The sequence below is a fragment of the Neofelis nebulosa genome, chromosome 8 (assembly GCF_028018385.1).
Source record: "Neofelis nebulosa isolate mNeoNeb1 chromosome 8, mNeoNeb1.pri, whole genome shotgun sequence".
Taxonomy (NCBI): domain Eukaryota; kingdom Metazoa; phylum Chordata; class Mammalia; order Carnivora; family Felidae; genus Neofelis; species Neofelis nebulosa.
This window is the reverse complement of record NC_080789.1, coordinates 101,234,540-101,259,153: the sequence shown is the minus strand read 5'-3', so window position 1 is coordinate 101,259,153 and position 24,614 is coordinate 101,234,540. Positions and strand designations below refer to the sequence as shown.

At 55.9% G+C, this 24,614-nt stretch overlaps 5 protein-coding genes across 12 annotated transcripts in view; 2 read left to right on the top strand and 3 right to left on the bottom strand.

The window, feature by feature from the left end:
* PHB2 (prohibitin 2) overlaps positions 1-24,614 on the bottom strand; it is a 127,674-nt gene that overhangs the window by 25,327 nt on the left and 77,733 nt on the right. The gene's annotated exons all lie outside the window — the stretch shown is intronic.
* CDCA3 (cell division cycle associated 3) lies at positions 1,187-4,045 on the bottom strand. Of its 3 annotated transcripts, none has more exons than XM_058743859.1 (6): positions 3,944-4,045; positions 2,868-3,043; positions 2,475-2,604; positions 1,908-2,201; positions 1,682-1,785; positions 1,187-1,545 (listed from the first exon to the last, which is right to left on the bottom strand). In XM_058743859.1, the coding sequence occupies exons 2-6, from the start codon at positions 2,985-2,987 to the stop codon at positions 1,387-1,389; spliced, it is 807 nt and encodes a 268-aa protein (XP_058599842.1). In that variant the 5' UTR covers positions 2,988-3,043; positions 3,944-4,045; the 3' UTR covers positions 1,187-1,386. The 3 variants fall into 3 exon arrangements, with proteins under 3 accessions (XP_058599842.1, XP_058599841.1, XP_058599843.1); XM_058743858.1 differs by lacking the exon at positions 3,944-4,045 and adding an exon at positions 3,260-3,896; XM_058743860.1 differs by lacking the exons at positions 1,682-1,785; positions 3,944-4,045 and adding an exon at positions 3,260-3,899 and having other exon boundaries at positions 1,433-1,545.
* Positions 4,113-17,288, top strand: USP5 (ubiquitin specific peptidase 5). 6 transcript variants are annotated; one of them, XM_058743842.1, is made up of 20 exons: positions 4,113-4,322; positions 7,087-7,212; positions 7,478-7,544; positions 7,739-7,872; positions 8,028-8,173; positions 8,414-8,598; positions 9,068-9,162; positions 9,827-10,020; positions 10,746-10,817; positions 11,090-11,177; positions 11,307-11,432; positions 11,936-12,089; positions 12,415-12,589; positions 13,226-13,314; positions 13,938-14,060; positions 14,663-14,806; positions 14,884-15,029; positions 15,249-15,402; positions 15,696-15,780; positions 16,639-17,288. In XM_058743842.1, exons 1-20 carry the CDS (start codon positions 4,113-4,115, stop codon positions 16,730-16,732), a joined length of 2,607 nt encoding a protein of 868 aa, XP_058599825.1. In that variant the 3' UTR covers positions 16,733-17,288. The 6 variants fall into 6 exon arrangements, with proteins under 6 accessions (XP_058599825.1, XP_058599823.1, XP_058599820.1 ...); XM_058743840.1 differs by having other exon boundaries at positions 13,938-14,129; XM_058743837.1 differs by having other exon boundaries at positions 13,938-14,129; positions 15,225-15,402.
* On the top strand, positions 18,044-21,898 carry TPI1 (triosephosphate isomerase 1). Its single transcript, XM_058743857.1, has 7 exons — positions 18,044-18,284; positions 19,480-19,603; positions 19,719-19,803; positions 19,879-20,011; positions 20,315-20,400; positions 21,108-21,195; positions 21,286-21,898. The coding sequence occupies exons 1-7, from the start codon at positions 18,059-18,061 to the stop codon at positions 21,402-21,404; spliced, it is 861 nt and encodes a 286-aa protein (XP_058599840.1). The 5' UTR covers positions 18,044-18,058; the 3' UTR covers positions 21,405-21,898.
* Positions 21,381-24,463, bottom strand: SPSB2 (splA/ryanodine receptor domain and SOCS box containing 2). Its single transcript, XM_058743861.1, has 3 exons — positions 24,331-24,463; positions 23,319-24,073; positions 21,381-22,421 (listed from the first exon to the last, which is right to left on the bottom strand). The coding sequence occupies exons 2-3, from the start codon at positions 23,980-23,982 to the stop codon at positions 22,294-22,296; spliced, it is 792 nt and encodes a 263-aa protein (XP_058599844.1). The 5' UTR covers positions 23,983-24,073; positions 24,331-24,463; the 3' UTR covers positions 21,381-22,293.

Sequence of the window (24,614 nt, the reverse complement as noted above, 5' to 3'; positions counted from 1 at the left end):
GTTGGGTACCAGACAGCTTGTGGGCAGAGTAGGGTGGAGGCAGAAGCCCAAGCCTCACAGAGAAGGCCTGAGACAGGTCAGGTGGAGAAGGTGCTCACCAGGTGGCTGGGGGAGCATACACACAATGGTTCACTACAACCTGCCTATGGTGCGTCTCTATAGGAAGGTTATGTTGAGAAGGAATGGGGTTATAAAAGACCCTGAATGCCAGGCTAGGGTGTAGACTTTATCCTAAGGGCAATGGGGAACAACTGAAGAGTTTTGAGCAGAGTAGTTTCACGGTCACGTGCTTCTCAGAAAGGTCACCCCTCGGGCGCCCGGGTGGCTCAGTCGGTTAAGCGGTCGACTCCTGATTTCAGCTCAGGTCGTGATCTCACATTTTGTGAGTTCGAGGCCCACATCAGGCTCTGTGCTGACAGCGAGGAGCCTGCTTGGGATTCTCCCTCTCTCCCTCCCTCTGCCCCTCCCCTGCTCATGCTCTGTCTGTCTCTCAAAATAAATAAATACCACTTAAAAAAAAAAAAGAAAACCAAAAAAAAAAAAAAAAAAAAAAAAGAAAGAAAAGAAAAAGAAAGGTTGCCCTAGCAGCGGTGTAGGTTGATGAAAAGGTGAGTCGAGACTGGCGAGAAACAAGGCAGGAGGTAGATGGCAAGAAATGCAAGAGCCATAGGACAGGGGGCAGGGAAAGGGATGGGGAAGAGGTTAAAGAATACAGAATCACCAGAATTGAATGCCAAGTGCCAGGATATGGGATGTTAAGAGGGAAGGATTCAAGATAATGGCCAAGGTTCAGGTTTGGGCAACTGGGTGGATAACATGGTTATTATTTACAGGGATAGAGAGCAGGGGATGAAGAATAGCTTTGGGGGCGGCAGGGGTGGGGGGAGGGCGGATTACAAATTCAACTGTAGACAAATTACCTGTGAAGTGCCTGGGGCACCTGGATAAAGGTCAGGGTTAGAGAGATCTGGAAGTTACTAGAATATAAGAAAGTGATACCTAAATCCCTAGAAGTGAACACCTAGAGAGAGCAAGAGGAAAAGGCCAAGGACAGAGCCCCGGGGGAACACCAGGATTTAAGGGAAGTGTGTAGAAGAGGCCTGGAGGACAGGGAACACAAGTTTCTCAGGCTGCTTTTCTACATACAGAAGCCCAGCACAAGGTTTAGGCATAACACTTAAAAGCATAATTTAAAATCACTTTCTTTAATATACAAGAAACACACAGGACACAAATAAAGCCTAAGAAAGTGCTCGGTCCCCCGAGTTGGTAGTTTAGGGGGAGTGGAAGACAACGAGCCTTTCCAGTCTCCCAGGGAAAGAAGGGGCTGTGAGGACACAACATCACCAGGCCCCTGGTGAACCCGGTGCTGGGGCCATGCACGGCCTAGTTCTCCACCAAGTTTGGAAAGTGCTGATTTTCCTTGTCCTGGTCCTGGCCCTGCTCCCACACTCGGCCTCCGGTTTCCAGAAGTCGTCCAGTTCCCAGAATGGCCCCTTCCTTTAGTGCCCTAGCATTTTCACTCAGGGGAGGAGGCCGCTTACCCTGCCAAAAGCAGTGTGTGAGTTGGAGGAGGGAGGGGGGTTGTTCAGGACAGGGAAGATTGGGTAGAAAGGACTCCCACCCTCTACCTCTCTATTCTGGGGTTCCTAGTAACAGCTTTCACCCTCTCTCCTTTTACCTGTCGTGGTGTCAGAGTTCCAGGGGAGTTGTCATCCTGTAGGATGGTGAGGGGAGATCTCCCTAGTACCTTGCCATTTCCTTTCCGTCTATTGTGCTTAGAACCTAGGGTGGGTAAGGAGTTAAAGCCAAAACCCAAATTAGGGGTTTACAGTTTATTCCTCCTACATTCATCCGTGGGCATTATCCCAATTTCTCTTCCCTATCCTTGCCCTTTGGTTCTGTACCTGAAGATCGGGGAGTCTCAGGGTCTCTTAAGGGCTTGTCTGAGCCCTGGCTGGCCGTGGGGGGTTGTGAGGGCTGTCCTGCTTCCTCCTTGGAGGACACCTGCTTGGAGGGGAGCTCAGTCTGGCTCCAGAGTGGCATCCGGTCCTCAAGGGAAAACTGGGTGCCCAGAGGCAAGTTCAATTCGGAAGGTGAAGTTGCCTCTAGGGGCAGAACAGGCTCTGGAGGAAGATTCAATTTGGAGGCTTCTTTCTCAAAGACTTCATTCAGCTGTTTCGCCAGTGGGCTTGGGGGCTCTAAACAGAAGTCAAGTGAGATAGTGACCCTATGATACAAATCATTCAGCAAGAAGAATACATACAGGAACTTTAGGACTCATGCTCTAGTGGGTGAGGGATTGGTTGGGAAGAGAGAAATCGAGGGAGAACATGTTGAGAGAAGAGTGAGATTGGCTCAATCAAAAGAATGGAGGCTCCTTTGAGCAGGAGCTCTGGGAAAATGGTTTCATTGGCCCAACCCAAGGGTGCTAGGTGACAGCCTTACCAAGATTCCCTGGGCCCACCATTTACCTCCGCTGCTGGTCTTCATAGGTGTCCGTGCAATGCCAAGGGTAGGAGAGCGGGGATCTGAGTCTTGGGCCTCATTAGGACACTCCAACTGCTCCCCTGCTGGTAGGGTTGGCTGTGGAGAGCTCTCCACCTGGCAGAACCAAAAGCTAAAACAAGTCCGGACCCCGACTCTTCTTCCCTCCCAGGTCTCTAGCCCCAGGTTGATATTCCAGGCAGGTATTGCCAGGGCCCTCAGGCATTCAGCCTACCCCAACCGGATTAAGAAAGTGGAAAATAAGGTGTCAAATTAGAGGGAGGAGGAGGGTGTGAGGGCTTTCTCAGAATCAGGTTAAGCAGAGGCCCAAGAATTCAGACTCTGCCCCCGTCCCTCCCCGCCTCTCCGCCCCAGAGTACCTGGATGGGAGTGCGCAAGATGCCGGCACTAGGTGAACGGGGGTCCGCCACTCGAGCCAGAAGCTTGTTGTGCGGCGGAGGCCGCGCCGGAGTGACCGGGGAGCTCTTGGCTGAGCCCATCTCAACCAGGAGAAAGAAGGTGGGGCGGGGCCCGGCCCGGGGCGAGGAGGGGACGCCTGTGAGAAATGACTCAGGTCTCAGCCATTACCGCGACCGCGACCGCGTCCGATCTCTTGCCTCCAGACCACCCGATCTTCCCTGCTCCCAGCTCAGGAACCTCCCCGCTGCTGGGCCAGAGGCCTCTGTGGAAACAACGACTGTTGCAGCTGACAAGCCAGCTCCTTGCGAGCCTGCTGGGCCCTCTAATTTATTAATTTATTCCAATCACTTACCGGGCCCCAATTCCTCTTTGGGATGCACAGAAGCTCGAGCCTCAACTCCCGACGCCGAGTTTCAAACCTCCCGCCACGCCCCCTGCCTTGACTCTATTGGTTGAGCCGACGCAGACGCCAATAGGCCCCCTATATGAGACCCGCCTCCTGTGAGGAGGCCATTGGGCTCGGAGGACGTCTGTCATGAGGAGAGTGGGGCCAATGAGCAGCGGCCTGGCTTGCTCAGGGGTGACACCTCCCCGAATACGGGACTTTTGTTCCGCCACCGGCTGCGAGTTGTCCATCGTGAGACTCTGAGGAGTGCCAGTCTTCGGTTTTCAGACCTCCAGTTTCAGAACCAAATTATTTTATTAAAAAAAATAGAATCATGAATTATGACGCTATTATGTACATAACTGGCTGGAGCTGTAGTTATGAAGGTTTTTCTGAGGCGAGATGGTAATCCGTATTGGTCGACGGAGTTATCAATCACTCGAGACTAACCCTCTCAAACTCCGCCTCATTGGACAGCCCCTTTTCAAATAAAAAGACTACAACTGCCCTTCTATTTTCCGATTGGACAAGACCCAGGAAAGTTTCTGGGATTGATTGGTTTAAACAACCGTCAGTTTCTGCTCTGATAGAAGGCACGCGAAAGGACTGTAAGGGTCCCAGAGTACAAGCGTCCAAAACTCCCGGACCCACCTCGCTGCTCTACATGCGCTCTGCCCTGGAAGAGTGGGATTGGTTCTTCCGACCATCGGTTCCATTAGAAGCGCTTTTCATTGGCGTTACTCAAGAGTAGGGCAGAGGGCGGAGCACTAGTAGGCAGGCTGCGTCCAACTGCCATTCTCGCGCGTCCTCCTTTTAGCGCATGCACCTAACGAGTAGTGCTCATTGGACGGCCAGACTAGGGGGTGGGGGACTGGGAACGGTGGGAGCCGCTGTGTGTGGAGGAGCTGCTGCCGGTGTCATGGCGGAGCTGAGTGAGGAGGCGCTGCTGTCAGTATTACCGACGATCCGGGTTCCTAAGGCTGGAGACCGGGTCCACAAAGACGAGTGCGCCTTCTCCTTCGACACACCGGTAAGCCCATTCCCCACGCCCGCAGCGAGCACGACTTCCTTCCATCGCCCTGGTCATTCTGCCGGGGCCTGCAAGGCTTGGGCTACCGCCTCCCTGCGATGCACCATGGGACTTGTAGTCTCCCACGCTCCTCCCTGCCGTTGCTTTTAATTAGCTGGCGCTGTCGTGTGACTACCGCTCCCGGAAGCCTCCGCGTCCGCCCCACCCGTTCCCCGTCTCGTGGAGCACTGTGGGGATCGTAGTCGCTCACTCCCCTCATTGCCGTTCCAAGGTAGAGGCGCATCCCTCTCGCTGGACTACATCCCCCAAGTGGACCCCTGCGAAAGCCTGGGAGTTGGCCTTGCCTGCCGCGCGCGGCTCTCCGGGTTTTGTAGTCTCGTGTGGGAGGGATGGGGCGACCCTGCACTGTTCTGGGCCGGGGTTTGGGTTGGAGGGTGGGGATTGCAGTTCCTGGGCGCCTAGTAGTCTGGAAGTGACCATGAAGAAGGGCGGTTCTGAGAAAGGCCGACTTAGACTCCACCCATGGTTAATGTGGACAGGGGGCGGGGAGGTGGGTCATTGGTGGTAGGGAGGAGAGGAAAGAAGGGAGGAAAGCTCTAGTCGTTTCTCCTTTGAGGTGAACTATGGCCGCAGCCCCCCTTCTCCTGCCCATCACAGAGAGCACAGGGAACCCTTTTAAAAGTATTCCCAGGGAGATGGTGTCTTTCGTGGAGGATACTAAGACCCTTTTCCCATCCCGCTCCCACTCTTGACTGGTTAGACAAAGCCTCCACCCACACCATGCTTCACGTTTTGTAGGCTCCACCCGGAACCTCCCTTCCTGCAGTTCTGCCTTCCTGTGTCACCGTCAAGCAGAGACTAGCCTTTGGCCTGGCCAGAGCCTGAGCTGAGAAGGCAACAGCAGCCTGGTTGGGATCCGCCCCCCTTACCACCCCTCCCGTCAAGCGGTCGCTGGGCCCTGCCCAGGGTGTTCAGCCAGACCAGCTCGTGGCAGGGAAAACTGCAAGTCAGAGTGGAAAGGCTTCATTAATGCATCGCCAGTGCTGAGTATAGCAGCATGATCTAAGGCCCAGTTCAGGATCATCACTGTGATTTGTGGTTTGCTTGGTTTGCTAGGCTTTGATCTGGGCCTCAGACAATGTGCTGCTTCTCTGGAGTCTGGCTTTGGCAGAGCCAAAAGAGGACTGACTGCTCAGAGCAGAGCTCCAGGGCTCCCAAGGCTTGGGGAAACCCAGCATTTTTATTTCCAGCAGAGGAGTTTGGTTACTGCAGAGCTCCTGCATGCCATCTAGTTCATCAAGTGCATGGCTTGGTCCTGTCTTTCTCAGGAGAGAAAGGTTTCTCTTAATTACCAACAGATGGTAGAAGTCAGTGGCTCCCTCTTCACACTCCTGTCTGCCTCTCCTTAGGAAGTGCTTCGAATAATCCAAATGGTGTTTTTGTAAGCTTATTATACTTTGCTTCTTTTATCCCAAGTCAAGAGATCTCCAATGTGGCCTTGTTGCTTTCCTGACCAACTTCCAGCATGTTTGATTATCTTCAAATTCAATTTATGGTAGAAAGCTTGTTTGACCCCTGTGATGAAAAATGCTCCATTTGCCCATGAACATTGTAATCCACACTGTTCTAGGGAGTGGTACAGAGCAATCTATGGGACCAAGAACTGCCTTAGACGGTGCCCTATTTTTCATATCGCAGCAGAGAATTTTTCAAGGCCACTGAGGCGTTTATTCGAGGAAGAAGATGCCTGTCGTTGCTTGGATCTGAAGGAAGACTGTTGTTTTCTCCAGTTACCTCCTCTACCTTATCCATCACTATTCACAAAGACACTGGGAGACTTGCTCAGTGTTCGAGAAGCTCATCCTCCCTCCTTAGCTGTGATTTAGGGTGGACCCTTCTCTCCCTGTTTTCTCCCTGCGTTATATGTGTTTGAGTTGTCTCAGCAGGTATTGCTAGATTATTCTAGAGAGGGATTGGCTTTGAGGTTGGCAGTTGATGGACTTCAGTGCGGGATTTAGTTATTGGTCAGAGGGGAGGCAGCAGGGCAGTGCCTGGAGAATGCTGGTCTTCGTGTCCCTGCTGAACCAGGTCCAGGTATAACAGTGAGCCCCAGACAAGGCACTGTTAGCCTGGCTCCAGGCTTTAGCAGGAGAGGAGGGAGAGGACTCAGCATGGACCAGGATTTGACGACCTAGTAGGATGTTGTAAAGGAGAAGTCTGGTCTTCCTGGCAGGCTCAGGAGCTGGGTGTATTGTTCAGGTGCTAGAATCTTTGCTCCTCCAGTCTGGAAAGTTTTCTGAATCCTGGAGATTAGGCAGGGTTTGTTGTGTGTGGGGAGTAGGTTCAGTGTCTGACATGCAGGTCTTTCCTCTCCCGGGAAAGGACCCTTTTTCCCTCTGAATGTAAGCACTGGCCCTGGAAGTCCATGGTATTTGATTCCCATTGGCCTCGTAAAGGGAGTTCTCTGCAATTGATTGGAAGGCTCCAAAGCCCAAAGAAGGAGCGAGAAGGAAGAGGAATGGTGACTGACAGGTGTTGCTTAGCTCCTGGTGTCCTTGTTGGTTGGTATCAAAGTCATAGGAGAATGGGGAGAATCTTAGCCATGTACCAGGTCCCAAAAGGCTAAATGACTTGCCAACAGCCACATGGTGGTAGAGAACAGAGCCTTTCTTGTGGAAACCAGTTTCTGACCCCAGGTCTTGGTTTCCCCACCTAGCCAGGCTTCATCCTCCCTGTGTCTCCTCCCCTACCTGTTGCACTGCAGGAGTCTGAGGGTGGCCTCTACATCTGCATGAACACATTCCTGGGCTTTGGGAAACAGTATGTGGAGAGACATTTCAACAAGACGGGCCAGCGCGTCTACCTGCACCTCCGGAGGACCCGGCGCCCGGTAGGCATGGAGCTGGGGGCAAGGCCCGGGGACTTTCAGGCACATCCCACTGGTCTTCATTTTGAATCTGTCTCTTCTGTTCTGACCTCCCAGAGGCTGCATTTCCCCCTCTTGCCTGTTTCTGTTGGTATCATTAAAACTTAGCACACATGTTTTATTTAGCTTCACTCCCTTCTGAGATTAACCCACCCTGTCCTGTCCATCTTCCCCATTTGTCCCTTCCCTGGCACTCACTGCTGATCCTGCCCTTCCTGCCTCGTTGCAGAAAGAGGAGGACACCACAACAGGCACTGGAGACCCCCCCCGAAAGAAGCCCACCCGGCTGGCTATTGGTGAGCACCATTTCAGCCCTGTTCTTCCCGAGCTGGTCTTTCCTGGCCTCAGAGGCACTCGAAAGGCCCCCAAAGAATGGGCCTGACCAGTGGCCCTAGAGCTCTGGAGGGGACAAAACGAGATGCCGTTTGGGAGGAGGGACATTTACCCGTGGTGGCTGTTCTACCCTCCTCCTTCTTCCCTGCCTCACCAGGTGTTGAAGGCGGGTTTGACCTCAGCGAGGAGAAGTATGAATATGATGAGGATGTGAAGATTGTTATTTTGCCGGATTACCTGGAGATTGCCCGAGATGGGTTGGGGGGACTGCCTGACATTGTCAGAGACCGGGTACGAATGCCTTCCTGCCCTGCCGGGGACTCTGGGGCAGGCAGGTCCAGAGCAGTGACGTCTTGGGCAAGCACTGAGAAAGCTGGAGACTGAGGGGCTAGAGGGACTAGAGGGCGGGGGGTTGGGTCCCGTCTCTGACCCTCTGCTTCCCCCAGGTGACCAGTGCGGTGGAGGCCCTACTGTCAGCCGACTCGGCCTCCCGCAAGCAGGAGGTGCAGGCCTGGGATGGGGAAGTACGGCAGGTGTCTAAGCATGCCTTCAACCTCAAGCAGCTGGACAACCCTGCTCGAATCCCTCCCTGGTGAGGCCTGGCCCCTCCACCTTGGGGCACCACCCCCAGAGCAGGGGCAAAGAGGCCACCCTCCTGGGGGATCTGGTGGGAGAGAGCATCGGGAGCAGGCTAAGGAGGGGGGCGCTGAGGGAGATGAACTCAGCCAGGGGCCGTCCAGAGGAGAGGAGCAGAGAGAGCTCTCACGCTGGAGAGGCCAATCCCATATATCCCCCTCCCCATAGTTCAGCATATTTTCTTCTTCCTGGTTAGCGGCTGGAAGTGTTCCAAGTGTGACATGAGAGAGAACCTGTGGCTCAACCTGACAGACGGCTCCATTCTCTGTGGCCGCCGCTACTTCGATGGCAGTGGGGGCAACAACCACGCCGTGGAACACTACAGAGAGACCAACTACCCGCTGGCCGTCAAGCTGGGCACCATCACACCTGATGGAGCCGGTACTCCCTCCCCTCCTCCAGCCGCCTCCACGCTAGAGTGGGCTTTAACCATTACTCGGGGAGCACGGGAATACCTCCTCTTGATAAACAATGAGAATGTTGCAGACGAGACTAGAGCTTCAGCTAAACCCCCCAAATACGAGTCCCCCTCCTTAGAGGTTACCAAGATAATCTGTGTAGTGAGTATCCTTCCCAAACCATCTGACCCCAGCACCTTATCCTGGGGGTGGGCCCCCAAGTAACGCCAGCCCTTGGCCTCTTTTCACCCCGTCTTCCCTGACAGCCAGTCTCAGAAGGGCTTGTGACCTCACCAATAGTCAGGGGAGCCAAGAGGGTTACCCTTACAGGCTCATCCTTCTGTCCCACCAGCGCTCCACCCCCCACCCCCCCACAACCCCGGGGCAAGGAGTGGGACTGGTGGTCAGGCCAGAGCCACCGCTTCTGACGATACCCCTGCCTCCTGCCCTAGATGTGTACTCCTATGATGAGGATGACATGGTCCTGGACCCCAACCTGGCTGAGCACCTGTCCCACTTCGGCATCGACATGCTGAAGATGCAGAAGGTGAGACCCCTTGCAGCTTCAGACTCTTCTCGTCCCTGCCCGCCAGGCCCTGCCTCGCCTGAGGCTGAAGCAGCGCATTGGAGCGAGCTGCCACGGTTATCCCGGTCCCCAGCACATGTGGGCTTCCTTTGAAAAGGTTTCTAGAATCCATTATTCATTCATCGACCACTACTGAGTACTTGCTCTGTGCTAGTCACTGCGTGAATAAGACAGGTGTGGCCTTTCAGGGACTTACACTCTAGATGGAAAGGCAGATATTAATCACATGCTCAGGCACATGAGTGAATGAACACAAACCGAGGGGCGCTGTGAAAGAGACCGAGAGGGTGCTGCAGTAGCTTATGGCAGGAAGACCTGGAGCAGAGACCTGAAGGGTGAGAAGGGGCAGCTTCGGAATGGAAAAAAACACTTCAAGTGGAGGGACTCGCATTCATTTCTTCCTCTCCCCCAGGCAGAGGCCTGACCACTAAACCGCCTCCGGGACGATCGCTCAAGGCCTTCTGGAACTTGGACTGGAAATAGCTAGTGCGTCTTCCATGTTAGAGGCCATAACTGAACACATTCTGAGCTCCAGCAGGGTAGCGTCCCGGACCCTGTGAAGGATCAGTGTAAAAAATTCAGGGCTGAGTGTCTCGCCCTGTCTGAAGCGTCCCTTCCCTTGCAGACGGACAAGACCATGACTGAGTTGGAGATAGATATGAACCAGCGGATTGGCGAATGGGAGCTGATCCAGGAGTCGAGTGTGCCACTGAAGCCCCTGTTTGGGCCTGGCTACACGGGCATCCGGAACCTGGGTAACAGCTGCTACCTCAACTCCGTGGTCCAGGTCCTCTTCAGCATCCCCGACTTCCAGAGGAAGTGAGTGGTGCCCTCTCCCCATGACTGGCCCCTTGGCCCTGTACCCCTGACTCCGCAGCTCTCCTCCTGGACGCCAGCCTCTAGGCACACTCCTCCTTCAGCCACCCTCAGTACCTCTGTGTGCTACCTCCGTCTTTGTTCCTGTTATACTGTGGCTAGCGCTCTCCCATTAGTTCTAGAACCACTCCACTGTCACCCAGCCACACAAGCCCCACTGGGAGCAGAACACCAAATCCTGGGGCTCTCCCTGGCTTCCTGACTACTCAAGGGTGAGGTGGTGGTCTTTACTTGAGGCCAGTGACATCAGATGAGTACCTGACATGGACATGTAGCACTTGGGGGAGGGGAGGGCTTGGGTCACTAAGGTACCAAAACGGCAGATTCTGAGCATAAGTGAGCCTGCTTTCTAATTGAGAAGGACTTGATGCACATGTGAAAACTTAGCAATGTAGTGACACGTTCTGTTCCAGGCAACTTTCTCCCTTCCCCTGGCTCACTCCTGGGGAGGAGGCCGGGGGGAAAAAATGTATCAGAGTACACTGCATGCTGGCATAGTTGAGAAGGGGAGGAAGGGCAGGTTGCTGGAAAGAAATGGACTCCCGTGTTTTAACCACATGACTCCCTACTCTGAAGGTTGCTTGTTCCCCCGATCTAATAGATAATAGTCCCCTTTTCCTTGGAACCCATGCCAGAGCACCTCCAATTATCCTTCTCTTGGCTCTTAGGTATGTGGACAAGCTGGAGAAGATCTTCCAGAATGCCCCGACGGACCCTACCCAGGACTTCAGCACCCAGGTGTATGTAGCCAGGTCCTGTGTACAGCCTCGCAGCCTGTATGCCTTCGTTCTCCTCCATGACCACCTGGAGTGGGCAGCAGTTCAGGACGTTTGCCTCTGGCCATGCTGTCTGCCCTGAGTTGGGTTCCTGGGGAATCTCAGGTTTTTCACATTCTAGAGAGTTGTCTGAGGTCTATATGCCGGGGTTGAGTTGGGGAGGAAAAGGCACAGATAGATGTCAGATGATCAACAGTTGACTGAAGCTTAAGTGGTTCTCTTGGATGTCAATGCAGGGCCAAACTGGGCCATGGCCTTCTCTCGGGAGAATATTCCAAGCCAGCACCGGAGTCAGGCGATGGGGAGCAGGTGCCAGAACAAAAGGTGAGTGTGGGACTCTATCCCTTTCAGGCTCTGGAATTATGGGGAAACTGAGGTCTGGGAGATGTCTAAAGAAGGCCCCTTGGTGGCCTACTTGAGCCCCAGCTGAATCGCTGCCCTGGCTGTGCCTAGGAAGTTCAAGATGGCATTGCCCCTCGGATGTTCAAGGCCCTCATTGGCAAGGGTCACCCCGAGTTCTCCACCAACCGGCAGCAGGATGCCCAGGAGTTCTTTCTTCACCTCATCAACATGGTGGAGGTAAGGGCCGGGAAGATGGCAAGGCAGGGCACTCCACGCTCCCTCCATCTGCCCGTGGTTCTCTCCCTTCTGCCTCCTGCTCATTCTTTCCTGTCAGCCCCCACCAGCCCCACCCCTGGAACCCGGCGGCGGGCATGCACTGGGCCTTCCCTGTGAGTAGCAGTTGCCCCTGGGGAGGACAGTAATGCCAAGCAGTGATGCTTACACTGGATGGGCTTGTGGCCTAATGAAGGATGCACCCAAGAAACTGATAGGGAGATGCCTATTGCTTATAAAGAAAAACACCAGCGTGTTCCACCGCAGTCTCCCAGTGCCATGAAGACACCAGAGTTGGAGAGGGGGAGCTAATTAGGGAAGGATTCTACTCTTGAGTCCCGAGAGCCTCCTAGTGGTAGACTGCCTTCTGCTCCTCTCTCTCTCTCCCTGAGCCCCTAGTGACCCTTTCAGGCCCTCATCTCGTTCCCTGGCCGCCCAGACCTCCCCACCCTGCCTCTTTCCCATAGAGGAATTGCCGGAGCTCTGAAAATCCTAACGAAGTGTTCCGCTTCTTGGTGGAGGAAAAGATCAAGTGCCTGGCCACAGAGAAGGTGAAGTACACCCAGCGAGTGGACTACATCATGCAGCTGCCTGTGCCCATGGACGCGGCCCTTAACAAAGGCAGGTTGCCCTCAGTGAGGCCTGGGTGCAGTGGGGCTCCAGGGTGTAGGAGTGCTTGGGCCCCTTACTGGGAGCGGAGCCCACAGTATGCCCTGCTCCCCCAGCCGGAGGGCCAAAGCTGGGGCATCTCGGGGAGGTAGGATCACCTTTGCTTGTCAGAGCTGTGCTGGGGAAGAGAGGCAAGATCGTATGTGGACGTGTGTCAGGTGGATTTGGGGAGAGTGGAGGAGCCCAAGTAGTCACGGACAGAGAGCCAGTCTGGCAGGGCTAAGGAGGGAAAGAGGCAGTGCCCTCTGAAGGGTTCACCTGTCAATTCTGTCCCCAGAGGAGCTTCTGGAGTATGAGGAAAAGAAGCGGCAAGCCGAAGAGGAGAAGCTGCCACTACCAGAACTGGTTCGGGCCCAGGTGCCCTTCAGCTCCTGCCTGGAGGCCTATGGGGCCCCCGAGCAGGTGGACGACTTTTGGAGCACCGCCCTGCAGGCCAAATCAGTAGCCGTCAAGTAAGTCTAGTTGGTCTGCGCCCGAGGTTTCGGGCCAATGTCAGGGTAATCCCAAAGACTCTGTCTGCCTCTCTCCCATCCTTCTGTCCCTTTGTGGTTGGATTCTCAGGGCTAGCATCAGTTGGGGCTGGTAATCTGGCCCTGAGGGAATCAAGAGGCCCTGGCAGGAGTAGACTCGGATGATGGACCATATTACCTTGTCCTGCCCCTGCCGGAGGCTCCGTCTTCTCTTGTGGTATGGGGTCACATTTTAGTGCACCTTTTGTCCACTCAGTCAGGGTGAAAGCACGTAGTGTGCGTTGTGGACAGAATTTGGCTTTCTAGCAAATGGACTTAGTTTGGGCCTAATTGTGTCATGAACATAAGCTTGGGATCTGAAGGAGTGCTTTGGTTCCAAGGGATTTCAGCCATTCCCCACTCCACCCCACCCCCCACCCCCTACCCTTTGACAGGCCCCTGGCTTCTGCTGCTCCTTGTCTGCAGATGCTCTGATGCCTGCCAAGGGCAAGATAAGAATGTGGAGTATCTTCTGGGCATCAGGGCTTCTACCGGGGAGAGGCTGAACCTCAGGGTGGGGGTTTCAGGAGAGGAGGACTTTGGGATTCTTTGGGTACTAGGACATTCTCTCTTCCCCAGGACCACACGATTTGCCTCTTTCCCTGACTATCTGGTCATCCAGATCAAGAAGTTCACCTTCGGCTTGGACTGGGTGCCCAAGAAACTGGGTATGGTGGCTGGGACGAATGAAGGAGGTGAAGCAGAAAATGCTAGAAAAAGAAGGGACCTTAACATGTATAAACGAGTGTTTCTCCAACTTTCCTCTGAAGGAGGAAAACATTACCCTAAGTGTTTCAAGATAAGGCACGTTTGAAAAGCGTAGACTAAAACTATGAAAGCACTTGATTGTCATAGCAGTGATTTCCAACTCAAAGCAATTTTCGTAGTTTTACGTTTACACTTGGGAAGATGTTGTCATTTAGATAATCTTGAAACACTTCTCATGAGTCTTACAGCCCCTGCCGACTTGGAGAGCTGCTAATTGAACTTCATTTCCTTAGATCAGTTGAGCCTGCAGAGGTAGGAAGTCTTCCTGTTGTACATGTGGGAAGACCCATCCTTGTCCATAGCTCATGTGTGGTAGATCTAGGACTAGAATTCAGGTCTCCGGATTCCTAGGCCCACCATTGTATTACACCAGGACCCCTAAGACTTGTGCTGCTCTGAGCAGCAACTTATTACACAGCAGGGCCAAGGTATGGGGCAGGGCTTTGAGATTCCCAAAGTGCTTTTTCAGGGAGGGCCCCAGGGAGCTGCTGAAGTGACCCTTTTCCTGCCATGCCAATTACAGATGTGTCCATCGAGATGCCCGAGGAACTAGACATTTCCCAGTTGAGGGGTACAGGGCTGCAGCCTGGAGAGGAGGAGCTGCCTGACATTGCCCCACCCCTGGTCACTCCGGATGAGCCCAAAGGTAGCCTTGGTTTCTATGGCAACGAAGACGAAGACTCCTTCTGCTCCCCTCACTTCTCCTCTCCGACATGTTAGTGACTCTTCTTCCTGCCTGTCTCTCTCCTTTGCCGATGGGGGTCTTCTCTGCCTGCCTCCCCTTGACCCTGTCCTTCGTATTTTCTCCTGTCCTCCCTTTCCAATTTCCCCTGCCCTCTTTTGATGGATGTGAGGACTGAGTAGAGCGCTCCCAGCCACATTGTCTGTGTGGACCGCAGCAGCACTGGCTAACTGCCTCTCTACTTCGTTACCTCATTGCTTGGGGGGTGGGGCGAGGCATCATACTCCAGAAATAGGGCCCATTCTGTGAGAAACGGCAAGATCTCCATGGGAGATCTTTAGCCTCAGTTCTGTATCTTCAGTACTGCTGGACCCATGTTATGTCATGCTGTCATTTAGGTTCTGGAGTAAGGTGCCACCCCGTGGAAGAAAAATGCATGGAACGGGGGCGGGGGGGGGGGGAGTGGTGGTTGGGAGAGGGCCGGGGGACTGCACTTTGGGAGGGAGAAGGAACAGATCGTGGCCCAAGGAGTCGGGTCACCGTGGCCTTGCTTCTGCCCCCAACAGCACCCATGTTGGACGAGTCCGTCATTATCCAGCTGGTGGAGATGGGCTTCCCTATGGACGCCTGCCGCAAAGCTGTCTACTACACAGGCAACAGTGGGGCTGAGGCCGCCATGAACTGGGTCATGTCACACATGGACGATCCAGGTAGGCGGGGGTAGGTAGCAGGGCGGAACAGGGCCACCGTCCTCCCCCACACACTTCAACCCCTTCAACCCCCGCAGATTTCGCAAACCCCCTCATCCTGCCTGGCTCCAGCGGGCCTGGCTCCACCAGTGCGGCAGCTGACCCCCCGCCGGAAGACTGCGTGAGCACCATCGTCTCCATGGGCTTCTCCCGGGACCAGGCCCTGAAAGCTCTTCGGGCCACGGTATGGGCTGTCCCCCGGCTGAGGACTAGGGGGCCTGTGGGAAAGAAGGGGGTGCGGGTGAGGTTCCATCTTTTGTCAACAAGACCGAGGGCAACCGGTGTGGTACGGCCAGGGCTGAGGCACCACCTTTGGTGGCCGTGGTGAAAGAGCTGAGCCGTTCACTGGTGCTTTTCTTGCCCCGAACTTGTTGGAAAGAGCAATGCTTCCCTCCTCTCCAAGAACAATAGTTTAGAAAGGGCTGTGGACTGGATCTTCAGTCACATTGATGACCTGGATGCGGAAGCCGCCATGGACATCTCGGAGGGCCGCTCGGCTGCTGACTCCATCTCCGAGTCTGTACCAGTGGGACCTAAAGTCCGGGATGGCCCTGGAAGTGAGTGTCCTTGGGAAACAGGCCAGTGGAATCTAGCCAGTCAGCTACCAGATCCTCATTCCAAGGCAACTCTGGTGGGGGCGGGGGGTGGGGGGTGGGTGGGGGGGGGCAGAAGCTTCTTTCTGCTGACATGGCTTCTGAAGGGGGGATTCTGGGAGTCGGAGACAGACTTGTGACTCAGTACATGCCCCACCTTCCCTGAAACTTGCATCCTGAGTTTGAGCTGTTGGATGTACCTTTGGATGTCGCTCGAGGATTCCTCTCAGTGTCTTCTCTGCAACCCCCTTCTCTAGAGTATCAGCTCTTTGCCTTCATCAGCCACATGGGCACCTCTACCATGTGTGGTCACTATGTCTGCCACATCAAGAAGGAAGGCAGGTGAGGGGCTGGCCGTGTACCTTCCAAACTGGGGAGCGGTGGTGAGAATGAGTGGGAGCATCCTTGGAGCCCTTAGAATATTTTCAGGAGAAGGCAAAGGCCTGCTGAGTGGGGGGCACAGATACACCACACATTTTTAGAATGTTTGACAGCAGGGATTGGCAAACTACAGCCCAAGTGCTGCATCTGGCCACCTGCTTTTGTAAATAAAGGGTTTATTTTTATTTTTAACTTTTATTTTTGAGAGAGAGAGAGAGAGAGAGAGAGTGCATGAGCAGAGGGGAGGGGCAGAGAGAGAGGGAGAGAGAGAATCCCAAGCAGGCTCTGTGCTGTCAGTGCAGAGCTGGACACGGGACTCCAACTCATGAACTGTGAGATCATGACCTGAGCCGAAATCAAGAGTCAGACGCTGAGCCACCCAGGAGCCCCAGAAATAAAGTTTTAATGAACATAACCGCACTTAACTCACATATGTATCATTTGTGGCTGTTTTCATGCTGCAACAGGAGAGTTGAGTCATTGTGTCGGAGACCGGATGGCCTCCAAAACCTAAACTATTTACTGTGCAGCCCTTTACAGAAAACGTTTGTGGACCTGACGGGGGCCTGGCAGGACTGGGTGGGGGTGGCTGTAGAGATACTGGAGGATTTGAAGGCTCGGAGTAGGGAATGAGAACGGGATGCCCCCTTCAGGCAGGTAGCAGCTAGACTGTAGGTTGTGGGGGCCCAGGCTGAGAATGTTGGGAACCTGTGCTCCAGAATCAGCAGGACCAAGACCAGGGGCTATGTCAGAGACTAAGCTGATGCAGAGTGGATGTCCTGTCTGTTCATCCTTCTCCTCCCTCCCCTGTTTCCCCAGATGGGTGATCTACAATGACCAGAAAGTGTGTGCCTCTGAGAAGCCGCCCAAGGACCTGGGCTACATCTACTTCTACCAGAGAGTGGCCAGCTAAGAGCCTGCCCTGACCCCTTACCACTGAGGACAGGGGACAGACCATCTGGCATGCGGGACAGGGGCTGAGGAATGGACTTCAGCCCCACCCCTGCTCTGTTCCCTTTTTCTTTTTGTCCTCAGCAGCAGGGAAGAAGCTAGAGGCCATAGGAGAATGGCCAGGCAAAGCGGGGGACACTCCAGAGACTTTGGGGATAGGGCAGGAAGGGGATGGGAGGGGCTGGCCACCTGTCAGTGAGGAGACTTTGTTGCTTTCCCCGCCCCTTGAACCCACAGTGCTCTGCTTCTCTGTGTAATCCTGCCGGCCCCTGGTGTGGAGGGGGGCTTGTTTGTGTGTGCGCGTGGGTGTAGCTTTGTGCAGCCTCTTCCACAGGAGGGGGCGTCTGTGCCTCCCCTCCCCCTTTGTGTTTGCTCCCTCTGTGGTCAGGCAAGGAGGGCTGGGAGGGAAATGCGGATCCCCCTCGCCCTCCTGCCCGTCTTTCCGCCACCCTGTCTCTTCCCTGCCCTTCTCTGGAAAATGCCAAAATACATGATGTGAATAAAAGTACAATGGCTAAGTTGTGTCCTGTTTGATACCTTAAGGGAGATTAGCAGGTGAGTGGGTCTGCCAGGTTCCCCCCCCCCCCCCCCGACCCCACGCACACTCTCCTGCCCCTTGCCGCCTCCGTTGGCACTTCTCAACTTTTCACTAGTTCTAGAGCTCTTGAGAAATTGGGTGTGAGAGGAGGTGAAGTGAGCACTGGGGCAAAAGAAGACGGCGGAGGGGTGGGGGCTGTCAGAGCAAAGATGGGGGGTGAAGAGCCCCGCTTTCCTTCCGGCGGTCTCCCTGAGAGGGGGCCCAAGTGGGTATTTCCCAAGTGTCCCAGATCCGCTAGGCCCTGCGGTGTGTTGGGTTGGCCAGCTGGAGCAGAGAGTGGGACACCCGGAGGAGGAGGGGTGGGGGGGTTCTGAACTGCTTCCCTCTTAGCGGCCCAGTTTTTTAGCCAATGTGGGCGGTCCTTCCCCCTCTGACAGGGGAAGGGAGGGCTTTTTCTCAGAGTTGGAGAGGTGCCCCTCACAGCCTCCTCCGTCCAGCGAGCAACGTGATCTCAGGCCACCTCTGGCCCTCTGGGAGACTGTAGTCGTGAAGCGGGGGCTCTTCTGAGTGCAGGTTCTCGCCTTCTCCCAAAAGTCACGCAATGGATGCTGAAGCCACTGAGCCCCCGGACGCCCCTGGAACGTTGCTACAATAACGGGGGCAACGTCAGAACATTGCAACACCGGCGGCGGGAGGGAGGTGGTGGGGGCGGCGGCGGGAAGGATTTCCAGACTGGGGGCCGGGCTAACCATGGCCGAGGGCGGGGAGAAGGCGGAGTTCTGCCTCACGGCCCTCTATATAAGCGGGCAGTGGCAGCGGCTGCGCGGTGATACTGACCTTCAGTGTGTCAGTTCCAGCGCCATGGCGCCCTCCAGGAAGTTCTTCGTCGGGGGGAACTGGAAGATGAATGGGCGGAAGAAAAACCTGGGGGAACTCATCACCACTCTGAACGCGGCCAAGGTGCCGGCCGACACCGGTAAGCCCTCGCCGGGTCGGGGTCGGGATCGGGGCCGGGGCCGGGGCCGGGGTGTGGGGAAGGTCGGGCGTGGCAGCTCCCTCTCCCGAGCTCGGTTAGCCGGGTGTCCGCGTGGACCCGGATGCAGGGGTGAGGATAAGGGCTATTGGGGGGTCCGGACTTCGACCCTGCAGCCGCAATACCGGGGGTGCGTCGGAGGAAGAAAGGTGGGGCCACATTTAATGGTGCCCTCCGACCGCGGGGCGGGAAAGGATTTCTTAGGTCACCGGGAGGAAGATGGCCCCGGGGCGCGGGCTTGGGCTGCACCCAACAGGAGCCGGGGATAGGAGCGGAGCCCCTGCGGACGATCGCAGGAGGCTGGTGACAGCCATAGAGTGTGGGGGAGGAGGCTGAGCCTGCGTGCAGGGTTCCAGCTACCTGCCCCCTCGACCGTCTGCTCCGTGCGCCGCCGCACGTAGCCCACGACTCCTCCCCGCTCCTCGCTGGGAGGGCCGAGTCCCCCAGACTAGCGGCTGCGGCCTGCTGAACTACACGCTCTATCCTTTGCCCTCGGCAGCCTGGATGACTGCTGCCTTCCGACGAAGGGGCTGAGCAGGTGCTAAACTAGATGGGCCATTTGGGAATGAGGAGCTATCCTACAGTTTTCTCCAGGCCGGAAACGGGAAAGCACAAGGCCTCTCTATGAGCTAGTCATCTCACTGCCACCCACGGGCAGAGTCTTTACCCTCCCACTCACCTAAATCACAGAACCACGGGCCTCATCAAAACGGGCCCTGGTTTATTCCCCAAAGACCCCAGTGCAAACCCAGGAGTTGGCTGCTTCTGCTTTTGCTAAAAATCCTTGCCTGGGGGTGGTAAGGATGGGCTATTTTAGAAGGGAGGCGTGGTTGGCTCCAAGAGAATGCTGAGTCTAGGAGGTGCCCAGGCCCAGAATAGCCTGGGGAAATCAGAACCACAGCTGTTAAAGAGCAGAGGGCAGGGCAAGGGCCATGGCCTCCCAGGGACACCTGGAAGGCTCAAGGAGTTGGGTACAGGCCCAGCTTGGACTGGCAAGTGGACAAATGTTATCCTGCCGGGATAAAAAGGAGTGGAAAGCAGAACTAAGAAATCAGGTGAGGGGACTCCAAAACCCAAGATGGGAGTCTGGAGAATGGCTTCCTTATGACTTCATCCCCTTGTGCTGTCTTCTCTCCAGAAGTGGTTTGTGCACCCCCCACCGCCTACATCGACTTTGCCAGGCAGAAGCTAGATCCCAAGATTGCTGTGGCTGCGCAGAACTGCTACAAAGTGACTAATGGAGCCTTTACTGGGGAGATCAGGTGAGATGCAGGCAGGAGAGGGGTGTGTGGGGGCTCTGCCCTCACTTTCCTCATTGAGGGGAAAGCCAAAGGGTGGGCTCTCTGCTGAAGCATGGCTTTCTGTCTCTTCCTTTAGCCCTGGCATGATCAAAGACTGTGGAGCCACGTGGGTAGTCCTGGGGCACTCGGAGAGAAGGCATGTCTTTGGGGAGTCTGACGAGGTTAGTAATCAGGAGAGGAGGTAGGAGATTCCTTATTCCAAGAGGGGCGTCTTCACCAAATCTGTTACTCAACAGCTGATTGGACAGAAAGTGGCCCACGCCCTGGCAGAGGGACTTGGAGTAATCGCTTGCATCGGGGAGAAGCTAGATGAGAGGGAAGCTGGCATCACTGAGAAGGTCGTTTTTGAGCAAACCAAGGTCATCGCAGGTAACTCAGTAGAAAGGGACCTTTGAGCCTGGACAGGGCTATGGAGGCACAGAAGGTGGGGTGAGATGCCCTGCAGCCTAATTTGATCCCCATCCCATGCTGATACAGGAAAGGAAGGAGGAAGGTTAGAACCCTTGCATCATCCATACCACTTCTGTTCCTGCCTGGATGGTATAGATGCCACTTGGAGTTCCTCCAACAACCACCAGGGGGCATTAGGCCACCATCATTCATCATTCCCTGGGCTGTGGGCTGGATAGCTCCTTCCCGTTCACCCTTCCATCTGTGATCTCTGTCCCACAGATAATGTCAAGGACTGGAGCAAGGTTGTCCTGGCCTATGAGCCTGTATGGGCCATTGGTACTGGCAAGACTGCAACACCCCAACAGGTAACCAAGCCCAGGAATTCTGCCCTTATCTTACCCTGCCTCAGTAGGACTAGACTGCCACAGAGATCACCTAAGCCAACCCCTCATTTTAAAGACAGGAGCCCCCAGCGCATCTGCCTGGCCCAGTCGGTAGTGCGTCTGATTCTCTGATCTCGGGGTCATGAGTTCAAGTCCCACATTGGGTATAGAGATTACTTTAAAAAATAAAATCTCGGGGCGCCTGGGTGGCTCAGTCCGTTGAGCGGTGGACTTTGGCTCAGGTCATGATCTCGCGGTCCGTGAGTTCGGGCCCCGCGTCGGGCTCTGTGCTGACAGCTCAGAGCCTGGAGCCTGTTTCAGATTATGTGTCTCCCTCTCTCTGACCCTCCCCCGTTCATGCTCTGTCTCTCTCTGTCTCAAAAATAAATAAATGTTTAAAAAAAAATAAAATAAAAAAATAAAAAATAAAATCTCCCCCAAATAATAATGATAATAATGAAGACCCCCCCCCCCCACCCCCCACCTCCTGCCAAGCCTAGAGAAGGAGAGTGATTTGTCCAAGGACATCTATTCCAGGGCCTGGGTGGAATTGGAGCTGTGGTATTCTGACCCAGATCTCAGGGTTCTTGTCCCGAAACCACATTGCCTCTCTTCAGTGGGGCCCAGGGTCTTTTAGCCTTTGAGTGAAAGGCAGAAAGAGGCTTACATAGTCTGGCGTCTTGTTTTAGGCCCAGGAAGTACATGAAAAGCTCCGGGGATGGCTTAAGTCCAATGTCTCTGACGCGGTGGCTCAGAGCACCCGTATCATCTATGGAGGTAAGTGGGTTTGGCTCCAGCCTGAGATGGGGGTGGACTCAGCCCTCCTATCCCATCCCTGACAATTCCCTCTCTCTTCTCCGTTCCCAGGTTCTGTGACTGGGGCAACCTGCAAGGAACTGGCAAGCCAGCCTGATGTGGATGGCTTCCTCGTGGGCGGGGCTTCCCTCAAGCCTGAGTTTGTGGATATCATCAATGCCAAACAATAAGCCCATCCGTCTCCCCTCCTCTTCCTGCTAAGCCAGGGACTAGGTAGCTCAGAAGCCCAGTGACTGTGCTCCTATCCCCCCACACACATCCCCACCCCGCACATGCTTCTGATGGTGTCACCTGCCCCCCTCGTGGCCAAACTATACCTCTTCCTTACTGTTTACACCTTACCCTGTAATGGTTGGGACCAGGCCAATCCCTTCTCCACTGACTATAGTGGTTGGAACTAAACAGGTCACCAAGGTGGCTCCTCCTTGGCTGAGAGGTGGAAGGGGTGGAATTTGCTCATGGGTCCCCGCTCGGTCCCCAAGTGAGGGCAGGAGAGAGAAGCCATCCTCCTCTCCCATCTCCCACCATGAGGCCAAGGGCTGAGAGAAAGTCCTGTTCTCCCCTCAGAGGCCAGGGGTGCTGTTCTCTCCCATGGTGCCAACGCCTGTGTGTGTTGTATATGTGAGCAGTCCCACGTGTGGGGGAAATAAACACCTGGCACTAAGCCTTGTGGTGTGTCCTTCTTCACTGTCCTTGCCCACATCCCCTCTTTTTCCTTTCTGAGGCAGCCGTAGGACACTTGTGCACAAAACAAAAAAAAAAACACAAACAGGTTTCTACGACAGCACATCTCTTACTGTTTTTACTTGAAAAAATGTCCTGCATACCAGGCCCAGGCCGCCATAGCCTCGAATAACAGCTCCCTCCCTTCTGCCCCTCGGGAAGGCTCTAGGGCCTTAGGGCTCCCCAGAGCTAGGGTTGGGGGAGGGGCCCAGCCTCACCTCCCCCCACCCCACCTCCTGGCTTTAAGTAGCTGGTCTAGGCCAGCGGTGCCTCCTCCCCACTCCCCAGGGGAGGGATGGCTTTAAGGCCCCAGCACAATCTGTGGTATCCCAGGGGTCACTGGTAGAGCAGGTAGCGCTTCATGGCAGGGGGCAAGGGCAGAGCAGATACCTGGCCAAGCCGGGTATCCCCCAGGGCGTGGCGCACACACAGGCGGCTCAGGTGCAGAAGGGAGTGTGGCTCCGCTGGGAGAGAGAAGGAGGGGAAGGTAAGTAGGGGTGCAGCCACTGGCCCGACCTCCTCAAACTACGGGTCCTGCCCAAGTTCTCTTCTGCTTTCCTGCCCTGAGTCTTCGTTGAGAGGGAGATCTAAGGCCCCCAGGGCTGGGAGGCTCTGCAAACTTCACACATCCCGGGCAGCTGGGGGTGAAGCTCTAGCTAAGGCCCTCCAAGCAACAGGCCAAGCAAGTTCTGACAGTGGTGGAGCTGGTCTAGGTTTTGATTCTGTAAAGCCTTGGAGCTGGGGCTGATGAGCCCTCCCTCCTCCACTCTACAACAGCTGGCCATGGGTGACCGGAGGAGCAGTACTCTGCAACTTGCAGAGAACAGTTCAACCAGCCCCAATCTCTGGCCCCAACCCCTTCTAGAGGAGGCCCCTCCCCTGAAGTCCCCTCCCAGGGCCCTGGCTCTTCGGGTGTTCTCCTTCCAGGTGCCCAGGGCCCCAAATAACCCTTACTGGGGTTTGAGGAGGGAAGTAGCACAGACAGATCAGAACCCAGGGAATCTGGTACACACCCTGGGCGTCTGGCACTGCCAGTTCTCTTCCTACACCTCGCCCAGCACCCATTTAACCCTGTGCACCTCTTGCTCCGGGAGCTGATATCTGCGGTGAATCCCTAATCCCTGGAGCGCCTCCCTCTGTTGTGAGGACTCACCACTTACTAGCAAGTTGCTTTCCCAAGCCTCACTTTCACCTCTATTGCCGCTGGGACAATTAGGTAACATGCGTGAAGACCCTTAGCCATTCCCCACACTGGAGGCAGGTCAGGCTATTCCCTCTGCTCTTGTAAAGTGATGAGCTTCCATCCCAAACCACAGCCACCAGTAACAGAACACTCTCCCCACACCTGCCCCAGGCCTCACCTCTCCTTCCGCCCAGGTAGCTGATGCGGACCTGGCACTGGCCCCAGACAGCGCTTACTGCCGGATAGAGGGTCCTGCCCTTCAGTCCTCGGAAGGCTGGCCCCAGGTAGGTGCCCCCAATAGCGTAGCCCAGAGTTCCCTCCTCCATGTCCAGAACCACCAGCAGCCTCTCCGGCACCTCCAGCTGCTCCCCCTGAGGTCTGGCTGGATACTGGGGGGCCCCGAACCCCTTGCTCTGATGGTACAGCTTCCCCCGCCCGATGTCCCAGCCCCACGACTCGCTGTTGCTGCCCAGCAGCGCCGCATAGTGGTCAACCTGCAGCGGGGCGAGGGCCGTGGCCACGCCCACCACGGCGTGGGTACCCCTCTGCTCCCGGGGCCAGCTGATCTCCCAGGCGTGCAGGCCCCTCGAGTAGCCCTTCTTACCCCGGGCCCCATCAGTGCTCTGGGCCACGGGCCGCCGCTCGAAGCATAACCCCCCTTCCTTGACCTCGATGTTCTCCGAGCAGTCCTTGGGGTTCCAGCCGTGGCGCTGTTGGGCTCCCAGATCAGGAGGGGGAGCAGACAGCAGCTCCTCCAAGCCCTCGGGACAGGAGAGGTCAGGGTACAAGGTCTGTGGGGTGGGGGTGCTGCTGCCGCCCCCTGCCAGGGCCGTCTGGCCCATGGAGGTGAGGAGCTTGGAGGACTCCCGGAATCTTGCTGGGGTGCCTCTCTTCTGAAAGTTGATCTCCGGCTCGGGATTGACCTGGAGAGGACTTGGGAGAGAAGAGGGTGTAAAGGGCGGGATCCTGGCGGGGATCCCTCACCCAGGCGTCTCATCTTTTCATGCATGTTTGCCCACCACCACTCCACTCCCTCTTCGCCCCCCACCCCCGCCCCAAAGCTCTTAGGCCCATCACCCTGCCCTCGCCCATCTGTCCCTGTCTCCCGAGACTCTCGCGGGTTCACCCCCTTTGGATCTCTCCAGGGGTCGTCCCCTCCGCCCACCCCGTGCCCGTCACCGCCCCCGCACCTCGCTTGGCTTTCCAGGCCGGGAGTCACAGGCCTTCAGGAGGAACCCCGCCGAAGATAGCCGAACCGCGCAGGGCGCAGACTGCCGGCCGCTTCCGCCTCCAGCACCTCCCTCGGCCTCGCCCCGCCCCCAGGCCCCGCCCCCACGGGGCCCTCCGGGGCGGTTAACCCTCTCGCCGCCGCCCCAGGTCGCGCCCCGCCCCGTGGCCGCCCCCCTGCGGGGCTCCTCGCGGGAGGTTTACACTCCAGTAGGGTCGCTGCTGCGGAGGGCACGCCCCGCCCCGA